Raw genomic sequence first — 12,645 nt, forward strand, 5'->3', positions numbered from 1 at the left:
AACAAGCAACCTCCCACCCTTATTTCTCAAGGAGAAACTTAAGATTTTTCTGATTTAAATTCATGCATGCCACTTTGGATATATCCGATGGATTCGTAATGTTTCTGCTGCTGTTAAACCAGAAGATTTAGATGCATTTCCAGCAGTAACTCCATCCTAAACCTCTCTTTCTCTCCAAATCCGGGTTCATCTATGAGGCACATAACGATGATAGGATCTGCTGTACAGTACACTAAACTTTTCTGTCATTTCCAGACTTTCCAAAAAATGCGTTTAGTACAGGAAAAAGAAGGAAGGTTATACGGGATAGGAGAGGGAGAAGGGTACACCCTTTTTTAGTGCGGAAAAAGATCCCAAGGTGCTTCCCGCGTCCCCTGCCGCGAGTCCTGGCCCCCGGCCGGGGTGCCGTGAGGCGACTCCCCTCCAGCGCGGCCCCGGGCCTCAGCGCGGAGCGGGACGGGCCGCCCGCCGAGCCCTCGCCTACTGCCGCCGGGAGAAGAGCGCTGGGGACGCCGGTGCCAGCGCCTCAGCGCCCGCGAACGCTATACGTGTAGGGGGAGCGGTGAAAACGGGAGGAAAAGGGCTTTTTTTCCCTCAGAAAAGCGGCTTCTGACAGCGAGGTGCGCTGCTGGGGGCGGGAGGGTGGGCCTCTGCGCCGGGGATCACCTTCCCCGCGAAGTTTTACTCGTCCCTTTATTCGCCGTTCCCCCGCGTTGTAACGAAAGGGCGACGGCTCCTATCGCCCACCGCCGGCTTCGGTTCGGCCTGGCGCGGCCCGAGCCCCACCGGCCGCCTCCGCCGCGGCGCCCCCAGTCCCTCTCGGAGCCCCGCACGAGCGCCGGCACCGCCCCGCGCCCTCCCGCCCAATGGGGGCGCGGCGGCTCCGCCCCGCCATCGGCGGCAGCCAATGGCGGGCGGCGCGCGGCGCCCGTCTACCTGCGGCTGCGGCAGCCACCTGAGCGGGCGAGAAAAGCCGACAAAACTCGTCGGTGCGGCGGGCTGCGCGCTGCTCGCTCCGCTCGCCCCCGCCTCGCCCTCCCGACCCGCCGGGCCAGTTCTGCCGCCCGCTGCCTCCGCCAGACATGACACAAGACTACGACAAGTGAGTGAGCCGGGAGGGAAGGGGGGGGAAGATGAAGAACCGGGTCCGGTCGGACCGGTGCTGCCGCCCCTCTAGGGGGGACGGAACTGTGACGAGAGGGGCTCGCCCGCCCGGGGCCCACTCTCCTATAGGGGCCGGGTCGGGGTGGGGGGGAGAAGCCGGTGTCCCCCTCCAACTTCTCGGAGGAGTAACCGGAGCTTGCGGCGGGGCGGTGCGAAATGGCAGGGGGCGGAATGGGGGGGGGGGGGGGGGCGAGCAGCGCGGGGGGGGGGGTGAGCCCGGAGGGGGCCGTGGTGGGGCGACCCCGGCGGCCACCCCGCCCCTGCGAGGCGAGCGGCGAGGCCGGGCTGGCTTTGAAACCCGACACCGGCGGCGAGGCGTGGGTCAAGCGCCGCCGTCCGCCCCCCGCCCCGCCGCGCCTTAAATGCGGGGCGGCGGCGGGCGAGCGGGCCGCGCCGTCGGGAGGAGCGGGCGCCGCCGCAGCGCCGGGCTGCCCCTCTGCCGGCGGCTTAGGGAGGCGGGCGGAGCCGCAGCGGCGGGCTGTCCCGTCCCCCGCCCCGCCGGAGCCCCGCGCCGCTGCCGGCGGCGGGAGAGGCCCCCATGGATTTCTACGAGGCGCATCCCTCCGGCAAGGTGGATTTCGGCAGGTAAGGGGGTTGGCGGCCCCCCTCCCCCGAGCAAGGGGGCTTTCGGCGAGCTCGGCTGCAGCTGCCTCGTACTGCGCGGAACCGGGTGTTTAAAAGACCTAAAACTGAACATAGCGCCGGTTTTCTGTAACTTCGTGGTGTCGGACGCCGAGGCGTCTTCTCCGAGCGGATCCCTCGCCGCGTTTAGTCCTGCGCTTGTCGCCGTGTCCGTCTGGAGGCGGCGGCCGTGGGCACCCTGGGCGAATAGAAAACGGGGTGACTCTGAGGCGATTCGAAGAACCGATGATAAAATTACCGTGTTTTGAATGATCGGTGGCTCAAATGCACTAATTTCCCAGGGAAAGCGTGATTTATTTTTTTTTTACCGAAGTTTGTTGTTTTTTTTTTTTTAAACGTACTACTTTCTAGAAAGAGGACTCAAACGCAGCAGCTTGCTAACTTCACCCTATAATTAGGATTTTTTTATACGTATTTTCTACCTCCGATGACACTTAATAGATGAGGCTATAGCAATTTAGGTACCTGCGCTTCGCTCTTCTGGCACGTAGAAGCCGGTGATGGAAATCCTCTCTGCTGCCTCAGCATTAAAGGTGTGCTCTGCCCAAAGACCAGGTATAAAACATGCTGCGGCTGCGGATCTCCTGACATCTTGACTTAAATTGCACAGTGAGGGAGAGAAAGGGAGGCTTTTGGATCGGTGAAGTAAGTAGGAATAGTTTCTGTGGTCCTAGCACGGAACGTTGTGGGCTGTGGGATCCTTGCAGGCAAAGGGAGCGTGTCTGCTTGTTGTCATATTCCTCTCCTTCTGCTTCGGCCACATAGAAATATAATTCAGAAATTATTAAAACTGCAGTAGGAAACTTATTTCCAGCCTTTGCTGGACACGTCCTCTACTTTGTGAGCAAATCCACGTGCCAGTAATCTTGAAACCTAAAACTTAGAAAAATAAATGTTTGCCTTCTCTTATTAATACATTCTCATTTTCCTGAAAGAAGCTGTGGTTCTGCTAAGGGATTGAGTTACTGCCGAAACCCGCGCTTCTCTTGATAATTCTGCAGATAATCCTTTCTGCACTGCTTTTAGGGGAGTAGACAACGTGCATTATGTTTAGGTGTTGCAATGACAAAGGAATCGCACAAAAATATGTAGGTTTCGCATTTGCTGCGTTTCTGGTTAGTGGCTGCTTTAGTTCTCGGTCTTTTTAGTTCTCCCTTGGTTCTCTTTTTCCATGTGAACATTGTGTTGCTGGAAGGAATCAGCTTAATAGTCTTGTGAGTCCCAGCAAGGCTGATTTAGCCCTTCAGCTTGGCAGGGTTGGATCAAGTGAACTGCACCCAGGTTACTTTAGTTGCCTTTTTCATTAACGACTGATTTTAACTGGAGGATTTACCCATTTGCTATGGATATTTGAGGTTTCTTTTGTCACAATGTATAAGAATAGGAGCTTGTACTATGTCTCTAAAGAAAATCCTGCTTTGTCTTCTGCTGTGCAATCCATGATAGAAGGTGGGTGTCCTCGATACTGGAGGTATCTGCATTTCGGTACACTGTGTTTTGGTATCTGCATCAGTGTGTACACAAATATGTACGAAGACCTGAAGAAAGGGCTTGGTGCCGGAGCATGTCTTTTTTTGTTGTTGTTGTTTGCTTTTTTCCAACTGTATAATAGTGATTTATAGCCACAAAGTGCTCTTACAAGTCCTGGAAACACCCACTCGCTTTAAGTGACTTCAGCTCAGCCAAGCTGTCCCATTGCAGCTCAGTGAGACTCCTTGTGTAACTGATAAAGGATTGAACGCATAATTTGCAAAGTGCTTTGCAATCTTTTTGGTAGAAGGTGGTGATAAATGTAGGATACTGTTAAGCTGATTATAGTGATTAGAGTATTTCACAACTTGGTATTTCACAACTTTTCGTATTTGTAGTGTATTTCAATCTCTGAATGCATCTGGGTAAATAGATGAAAAGAATGCTTATCTGCTGGGGAAGGGGAGTGATGGTGGTGGGGAACTGCTTTTTGTGGGGTTTGGGTTTTTTAAAATAATTATTTATTTATTTTAAACTATTACCAATTCACTAAAAAATGCCAAGTTTGGGATATTTAGGAAAACAAAAAAGCCTCACTTCTCTCCCCACCAATCTGCAGTAAACTCATGTTATGCTTGTACTGGAAAGATAACTGTTTGAACTGGTTTAAAAGTCAGATTTAAACAACATTTGCTTGAACTGACTTGAAAGATGAAGCATGTATTTTGCTAATAGAAACAAAATATATTAAGTTCTCTAGGGTGGTAGGACAGCATTTTCTACAGATGGTCCTACTTTCACCTGTGGGCAGAAAGTCCGAGTAGTCTTGGAGCTTTCTTGTTCCCAGCAATCTCAAAATGTTCAGAATAAATAAATATATATATATATATTTTATACTACAATTTAAAGGGCAAAACCTCCACTTTTTCTCTTTTTTTCCCAGTTATTTGTTGAGGGTTTCTCAAACTAGTGTCACAGATTATTTCAGCAGTGACCAGGTAGTAAGTCTTTTGGCTTCCCTTGTCAGAAAAATTCACTGCCAAATTGATTTGAGATCCCTCTGGCCAATTTCCCTGTGTTAGTCTACAACTAATTGGTAGCTTCTAGGTGGTGTTTTCAGGTATACTCTGAGAGCAAAGGCACCTTCTGAAAGCTCTGGGGAAAGAGATATTTCGTTAATTCACGTTTTCTAGTCCCACTTGGGAACTGGAGCAGGTTGTGACTCAGTAGTATTACATAGGATGTGATAGAGGTTTTGTAGGTGGCAGACCAGTAAGCATGTGTAACTCTTTCTGGGTTGCATTCAGAGCATGAGCAGGTCAGTTGTGCTCTGAAACGGCTTTGCAATCTTATATAGGCTGGTGTAATCCAGCTGAGTTCGGTCAAATTAATCCTGATTTACATTGAGCATGAGTGAGATCAGAATTAGGTTTCTGGGCTTTTTGTGTTGACTAATCCTTGCAGTGCACTGAATCAGAATATGAACCCTGTGAAACTGGGGCAGCTAATTTAGAAGAACTTTAGGAATGTTTTTCATGTGTTCTAACAGGTGGCTTTTTTCTTTCTTCTTTTTTCACGATTCAAGTAAAAGACCTGTGTTGGTTCTTCAGAATGACTCTCTCTACTCTCAGAGACGTCCGTACACCAGTGAAGATGAGGCCTGGAAAACCTTTCTTGAAAATCCCCTTACAGCAGCTACCAAAGCTATGATGAGTATCAATGGTGATGAAGACAGCGCAGCTGCCCTCGGACTGCTGTATGATTACTACAAGGTAGATTGGTGTGGGTGTGCTCTGGCAGCCAGCGGAGCTCTTGTTCCACCTGTGGAAAAGGTGTCATTTGCTGGAGGATTTTACAGAAGCTATGAATAGATCACAAGGACTTTAAACTATGTGGGTTTTAAATGGAAAAAAAATCCCATGTCTCACTTTCTTAAAATTGGTTTATTTTTAGGTTAGTAGAGTAAGATCCCCTGGATCTTAATGTAATGGATTAAAAGCTTCAGTTGCACTTTGCCTGTCAACTCCAGGTTCTGCAGGGAGCAATATATTGTAGAAATAGTCGTGAAGAATGAAACTTTGGAAGCATGTCTGTGTCTGAATGACATGTGGAGGAAGAAATTTCTCTCCTTTTGCTCCCAGTTCTGGTGGGATCATTGGCTTTTGCTGTGTCTTTGATGTAGTACCTTAGTCTCAGCTGATACTAAGCTATAATTACAGATTTTTGGTGGTAGAAGTGTCCACCTGGAGGAGTTGCTGCCCGCATCCCTCTGACCTTCAATGAGCTTCAACTGCTGTAATCTGTTAATCCTTTGGCAACTGTGGTTGTCTTACTCAGTGTTCACGGTCTTCTCAGAGACAGGCGCCTTCCTAGGTGCTCACAGGTGAATTGGACACAGTCAGATAACCACCCAGTTTGTGTGGGATACATTTTGCTGAGCTTTCTTTCCTAAATACCAGAAGTCTGAGGCAGGGTCCAGTCCATGTACAAGTCAGGGGAGAGGGACCAGCAGGGTCCCACACCCTGGGGAAGCAGGACACTTCCCACACACCAGGGAAGTGTCCTGCTCATGTTAGAGTCCAGCGTTATGGTGGCCTGGCTCACTGGGTGGAGATGCCTGTTTTTTCTTTGCTGACCATGCAGGGAGGCTGGGAGGCTGACTTGGCTTGTGTGCCTGATACTTTGGCTAGTGCCTTTTAACAGTAGGGAGTGCAATTGCCAGCCTCCAAGCATAAGGCGAAGGCTGCCTTGTGCATGCTAAATAATTGCCTGTGCTTTTAAGAACTGAATAAGTCTTATATATCAAAATATTCTTGTAATGCTTAATATGGAGATTAGCACTCCACACGCACATGAAAAAATGCCACAGACTCACTGATGTGGATGTTATTCAGCTACTTTTGTGAGAAAATTGGCTTTCTGCTTTGTGCCTGCACTTGCTATGCTCTTGGAAAAAAAACCCCAACAATTTCACCAGAGTGATTTTAATCCACAAAATCAATTTTGACTTCTAAACCTGTAGATTACAGAGAGAATGTTGATGTCGATCCGTCACAGTTGGCAAAGCAGAAGGGATTTTCTGTATGTTAATGTCTAATTCAGGGTTTCCTCTTATGTTTGGGTATCAGTGGGTGTACAGAAAAATCAGTGGAAGAGCAGGTATGCCATGTATTTGCATGAAACAAAATGGCTAGAGGTTGAAAGATTTATTGAGGGCTGCTAGAGGGACGATGTTTAGACATTTCTAGTACACCTCCTCTGCAATATTAAAGGCAGCCGATGAGATCACCTTTGTATTAAAAAAACCCAGACCCCTAAACCCAAAACAACAACAGAAAACAACTTGAGTCTTCTTCCATTTGACTAATGGGGTACCCTGATACCTCAACTGTCGTTAATAAGGCCTTATGGGAGACAAATTTTTGATCAAAAGCTAGAGTCTAGGAGTGTTGGACTGGAGGCCAAACTCAGCTCGGAAGACTCTTGTTTTTCAGTGGCTAGTTAGTGTTGGCTTCCTAGCACGGAAAATCCAACAACTCTGGTGTTACTAGAGATTCCAGGTTATGTGCAAGGGCCAGGGCGTGGGTTTTAGTTGGGGGCTGTTTAGAGAAGTATGCTGTTCGTGCAGGTATGCCATCAGTCCTCAAGTTAGCAGTAAAGCAGTGGTTCCCCACGTTGCACCCAAGCTGGCAAACGCGGGCAGTGTCTGAGCAGGCTTCAGCAATGGAAAGTGGTGAGAGTTTACTCTTCCTTACGCTGCAAAATGTTTGCTTTGCTCATTCAGGAGGCGTGATGAGGGTGACAAAAGTTCTGGGCACTGTTTATGTGTTTGCTGAGGAGCTTGCGTGGACTTGCTGTGTGCAGTGTAGGGGGCCTGAGCACCACGGGCTTGTGCCAGTGGTGGCGAAAGCCGTTCAGGTCGCTGGGGCGCTGGCTGTGTACTCTGGTGAACCAAGCCACTGCAGGTCGAAGAGTTCACCACCTTCTGTAAGCTTTGGCCTTGCAGCGCAGCCAGGAAAATGGCATATGTCTGTGTGTGAACTAGGTGGTTTGTGTGATACAGTGTTTGCAGTGTGTGATGTTTACAGGGCAAATCCTGTCCGTGGCATAAAATAAGAGGAGCAGTATTGAGCTGTCTTAAATCCTTTTGTTTATAGAAGATTTAATACGGTTTGGGCCAATGTGTTGTAGGTGGCCATGCACAAAAATGAGCTGTTAATGCTCAAAAATGAGCATTACAGTTATTGGACCTGGTCCTCCCTGAATCTTCTGCTCTCCGAGGAGAAAGGAAAGCCTCAGGTGGTTTTTGAGGAAGTAGCCTGGAGAGCATGTGTTCTTTGGGAAAGGGCTGTGAAGCAGTATCCTTTCATAAGCCGTGAGCTCATCCAGCAAGCTGAACTCTGCCAATCTGCAGAAGAGAAAACCTGCGCTGCCAGCACAAACCCTGGGGACTGTCCTCGTGGTGCTGCTCACCTCGGTGCTGGTGTTCCAGTCAGGGGTGGATGATTTTCTGCACTGGTTTTCCCACCGCCTGGCACTCACAGGAGCCCAGGGCTGGCACAGCTGGCTGGGTCAGCTACATGGGGATCTGCAGGGCATGGCCTGGGGCAGGCCTGTTATCCCAAAGCTGCGCGAACATTGGTGGAGCTGTAATCCTAATAATGATTGGTATCAGAGAGCAGTGCTTTCTTAATTTGACTAAATGTCTGTGTTTTTTGAGGAAATAATTAATTTATTTTTTTTTGTATGAGAGGAAGAGTGCAATTATAGGATGTCTTGCACTTCCCAGGTTCCAAGGGAGAGGAGATCTTCGACAGCTAAACCAGAGGTAGAACATCCTGACCAAGACCATAGCAAAAGGTATTAGTTTTTATTATTGCATGTCTGCTTATCTCCCTTCCCTCCTAGACCGCCGAAGCTGCTGATGGAAAATAACTTGCTGCACTGCAATGTTGTGCTGAAGAGAGAAATTGTTTGCTCTTACTGTGTGCCCCAAATTCCTGTGCTGCCCCAGGAACAGGACAGGGATTGGACCATGATGTCGAGAGCTGACGCCCAAACTGCTCATCACCATCCATCTGCTTTCTAAGTGCTGGTGTCATAAAGTCAGTGTAGCAAAAGCAGCTCTGTAACACTAAGCACAGCCTGGTAGCACAGGCACACCAAGGCTGCGGAGGTGACTGGTGACCCTTTTATTTTTGCATGTGGTTGTCTCAGTTGCTCACTGATGATTTTGTTCTTCAGGCACCAGCAGCGTTGCTTCCTTGTGCATGGGCTGACAGGGAAGGACTTGAGAGTGCTTGTGATTTAGTTTTGGGTTTGTAGTGTTTGTGGGCTTCTTTAGTATCCTCTGGAACTCCTTTTTTTTTTTTTTTTTTTTTTTTTTTTTTTTTTCTTCCCTCTTCCTGCCCCTCCCCTTCTTGTGCCTCCCAAGCAGAAGATGATACTGATTAAGTAAATATTACAAATGAGAGGTTCATTCAAGCCAGGCTTCCACTCCTACCATCCTCTTCCTTTGGACAGGCTAGAATGCTTGAAGGACTCAAGGTGAGGTTTTGTGGTCTGGCTGAGCCGATTGAACAGCTTGTTGTTGAGAGGAGCAGTCTGGTTCCCAGCCGTGTGTTACCACTGCTCCTCTCCTACCAGCTCTGGTCTTCCACTGACCCATAACCTAGCAGGATGAAAAAAAGAAATGGCTAGTTTTCTGCCAGTGGAACAAGCCGAACTGGCTCACCAAGGGGATGGGGGAGCGTCAGAATTGGTGCAAAGGAGAGGGCAGAACCACATTGTGGGGATGGAGAAAGGGAGGGCAGGCGGACTTAGTGGCTACTAGCAATGAGGTCAGCTCGGCCACAGACCTCAGTGTTGTCCTGGCAGAAATGAGTGTGGTGGGGTGGAGAGTGGGAAGTTATGCAAACCATTCCCAGGAGTCTCGGTGTGGATTTTCTCGGGGGTTTGTGCATGAAAGAGGGGTGTAATTTCCCTACCAGTGCTTCCCGGGTGATGCGCAGTCCTAGGGCAGAGGAGGAGCAACCTTGCTGTCAGTTCTCCGTCCACCAAAGAGCAGCTTCATGGAGCCCATGTGCGCCAATGCACGGTGGGAAGGGCATCGAAGTGCTTAGTTTTGGACCGCTGTTTTCCAAGCAGTGAGGATCTGGGCTGCGAACCCTCACCCTTTGCTCCAGGGTAATTCATATCCAAGGTGAGGTTGTTAGTGGGTGAGGTTTTTTTTGAATGAGTTTCTCAGCTTTTCAGGTTAGGATTGAGCTGTTTTGCACAAGCAGGAGAGGTGGTATCAGCTGTCCTTGTCCAAAAGGCTGAGAAGTATTTCTAGCTCTTGGTTAATGAGAAAATGAGCTGTATAATTTATGCATGTTTTTTTCTTTACCCTTTAAAGGAACAGCATCCCAAATGTGACAGAACAGTCGCTCATTTCTGCTGGAGAAAACAGAGTCCAGGTTCTGAAAAATGTGCCTTTCAATATTGTCCTTCCACACACGCCCCAGATGGGCATGGACAAGAGAGGCCACCTTACAACCCCAGACACAACAGTCACTGTTTCAATTGCTACGATGCCCACCCATTCCATCAAAACGGAGACGCAGCCCCATGGCTTTACAGTGGGCATCCCACCAAGCGTCTACCACCCCGAGCCCCCCGAGCGTGTCGTGGTCTTCGACAGGAACCTCAATCCCGACCAGTTCAATTCCAACACCCAGCCTCAAAACTCCCAGAGGCGAACGCCAGACTCCACCTTCTCAGAGACTTTCAAGGAGGGCGTGCAAGAGGTACCAAGAGAGGAAGGCGCTGTGTGCATGTGTGCGTGTCTTGGTCTGGATGGAGAGACCTGGTTCCATCTTCAATTGTTCTTGTTATGTGAGCCAGAAATCTGCCCAGTGATTTAGGAATAGAAGACTTTCTGAGAAAAAGTGCACAAGTATAACTTAGTAAATAAAACCTTCACAACATAAAATCATTTATCAAAAACGAATGACTAACCTTACTAGTGACAGAACCTTTGGCTTGCAGAGCATGGAAATAGTTATCTTGATCCACAGCACTGGGCCAGGATTTTGCAAGAGTTCAGCACTCCACGGTGCCTTTGCAGGTACCGAAGTGAAGTGACTATGTCTGTAAGCTTCCTTACTGACAGTTTCTAGGTGTGGTGTGTGTCAGTAGAAAACAGGTGGTTTATTTAGGGGCCTTGAGTGAGAGCTAAACCTGGATGAAAATGCGTGGTTTTTGTTTTATGGTACCAACTGAAAACAACAGCGTAACCATGTTTTGATTTTTAAGCCAGACCTCAAGGAACTGTGTAGCTATGCCCTTTCTTTGTGATTTGGGAAAGCTTTAAAGTGTTGCCCTAAGCTGACTCAGAAGGCTTGTGAGATGATGTGCTTAGCTGACACCCAAAAGTTTTTGGATTAAAGCCTTGCTCAAGTGTCCTGTTGGTACAGACCAAAAAATCAATTGTTATCGGATTATCAGTTTGCCTGCCAGAAGTTCTGTGGTAACAAGTATCTGTTTAATCTTGACTTTTCTTGTTGCTGCTTTGTTAATTGTTGTGCTGTTTTGTTTTGTGTCTGTCCCAGGTTTTCTTTCCTACTGAACTGAATCTCCGGATGGCCAACATGAATTCAGAAGACTATGTTTTTGACAGCATTTCTGGGTAATGCTTAAGGCCCCTGTTTGCCTGTATCCTCCTGTTCTCTTACAATTTCCACGAGCAAGCAGTACTTCTGTGCCGAGTCTCTGTCTGGCACTGGGGGGGCTGTGGGTCTCAAAACTACAACAGTGTCTGCTCATTTGAATTTCACAGCTGAAAACCCTACCTATATCTTTAAGGAAAACTACTTCAAGGAAAACTTACCTGCAGGGCTGGAAATACCACCCAGTTTCAGTTGCTGTCCTTGTACCCGCTCCCTGTCCCATGGGAAGATGCGGTGCTGTTTGTCAGCCCTGCAGTGGTCTTGGAGTTGGCTTTCAGCTGTGTCCCTCTCCCCGGCTTGCCTTGCTCTCTCCCTGCTGGAAATCTACAGCAGAAATAGGAAGTGTGAAACTCATCTGAACTCTTAGGGAGGGGAATAAACTAGTTTTTGGTTAGTTGCAGTTGACCAAGAGAGAAGAGAAAGGCCATGGCCGCGGAATGGCTTATTAGGTTGTGAATTTAATTTAATTGCTAATAGATAACTTTCCTGTTTCATGAGAGCAGCTTGCTGCTCTCAGCCTGAATAGGGAGCTTCCAGTCTTGCCTGCTGATGTGTCTTGGGATTTAGCTTGCCAAGAACTTCTCTTAAATGTTCATTCATGAAGGAAATGGTTGAAAAAGGGGCTCATCCTGTTTTCCAACTTCCTTGCCTGTTGATGGCTTAGTGAGTCAACTAACGACTTTGGAATTTCTCCAAATTAAATGTGGAATGTTTAATCGGCTTTCCAGGAAAATACCTTAGTAATCACTGCCTTCTTCGCTCCGTAGGAATAACTTTGAATACACTCTGGAAGCTTCTAAGTCCCTCCGACAGAAGCCTGGGGACAGCACGATGACTTACCTGAATAAAGGTCAGTTTTACCCAATCACGCTGAAAGAAGTCAGCAGCAGTGAAGGAATCCATCACCCCATCAGTAAAGTCCGAGTGAGTGGCAGCTCTTGTGGTTTCTTGGGAAAGAGGGTGTGTACAATGTTAGCCTTAAACTCTCCCAAAGTGCAATAATCTAAACCAGAGCATCAGCACTAAGGCTAGCTTACTCGCTCTCTTACGTCAATGTTCATTCCTTTGCTGTCCACCTACTTCCAGACCAACCCATCCTGGCTCAGTCTGTTAAGAAGTGGTGTCAGCACTTGTGTAAAGGTGATGCAACACCTGGAATGAGATCCTTGAACTCCAGTTAGGAGAGCAGTTCTGCTCATCTCTGTTTATGACCCAGAAAGCGCTGCTGTCTGCCTTCCTGTTTGGCAGCGGTGTGCCAGCTATACTGTGGTGCGTCAGGTTGGAAAGCCTAAAGCGGAAAACCTGATACCAACAAGAACTTCCAAAACAAATGTACTCTCTGGCCTTTTCTTTCATGTGTTTGCGTTTTGGGTTTTTTTGTGGTTTTTGTTTTTTTTTTTTTTTATATCTTACTCCCTCCCCCTGTCCTTTCAGAGTGTCATCATGGTTGTGTTTGCTGAAGACAAAACAAGGGAAGATCAGCTCAGGCACTGGAAATACTGGCACTCAAGACAGCACACGGCCAAACAAAGATGCATTGACATAGGTAAGGAACACTGTCATTGCTGATGTCAAACTCCAAACCTAATTCCTTGGCAAGGTTTGGTTTTCTGTTGAAGCTTTGTTGTTTTAGGTAACTTTTGGATCATGCTCTCTGCTG

At 48.2% G+C, this 12,645-nt stretch overlaps 2 protein-coding genes across 2 annotated transcripts in view; both read left to right on the forward strand.

Annotated features, from left to right (window-relative positions):
* TAF1B (TATA-box binding protein associated factor, RNA polymerase I subunit B) overlaps positions 1-4,950 on the forward strand; it is a 60,838-nt gene extending 55,888 nt beyond the window's left edge. The window contains exon 18 of the mRNA XM_054195903.1: positions 4,862-4,950. Coding sequence (XP_054051878.1) covers positions 4,862-4,864 — 3 coding nt within the window. The 3' untranslated portion in view covers positions 4,865-4,950. The remainder of the gene's footprint in view (positions 1-4,861) is intronic.
* The window catches only part of GRHL1 (grainyhead like transcription factor 1), a 40,223-nt gene continuing 32,447 nt past the window's right edge, over positions 4,870-12,645 (forward strand). The window contains exons 1-6 of the mRNA XM_054195909.1: positions 4,870-5,048; positions 8,066-8,136; positions 9,674-10,064; positions 10,869-10,945; positions 11,753-11,909; positions 12,420-12,531. Of these exons, the coding sequence (XP_054051884.1) occupies positions 4,983-5,048; positions 8,066-8,136; positions 9,674-10,064; positions 10,869-10,945; positions 11,753-11,909; positions 12,420-12,531 (874 nt within the window). The 5' untranslated portion in view covers positions 4,870-4,982. The remainder of the gene's footprint in view (positions 5,049-8,065; positions 8,137-9,673; positions 10,065-10,868; positions 10,946-11,752; positions 11,910-12,419; positions 12,532-12,645) is intronic.

Source organism: Rissa tridactyla, chromosome 3 (assembly GCF_028500815.1).
Source record: "Rissa tridactyla isolate bRisTri1 chromosome 3, bRisTri1.patW.cur.20221130, whole genome shotgun sequence".
Lineage (NCBI taxonomy): Eukaryota > Metazoa > Chordata > Aves > Charadriiformes > Laridae > Rissa > Rissa tridactyla.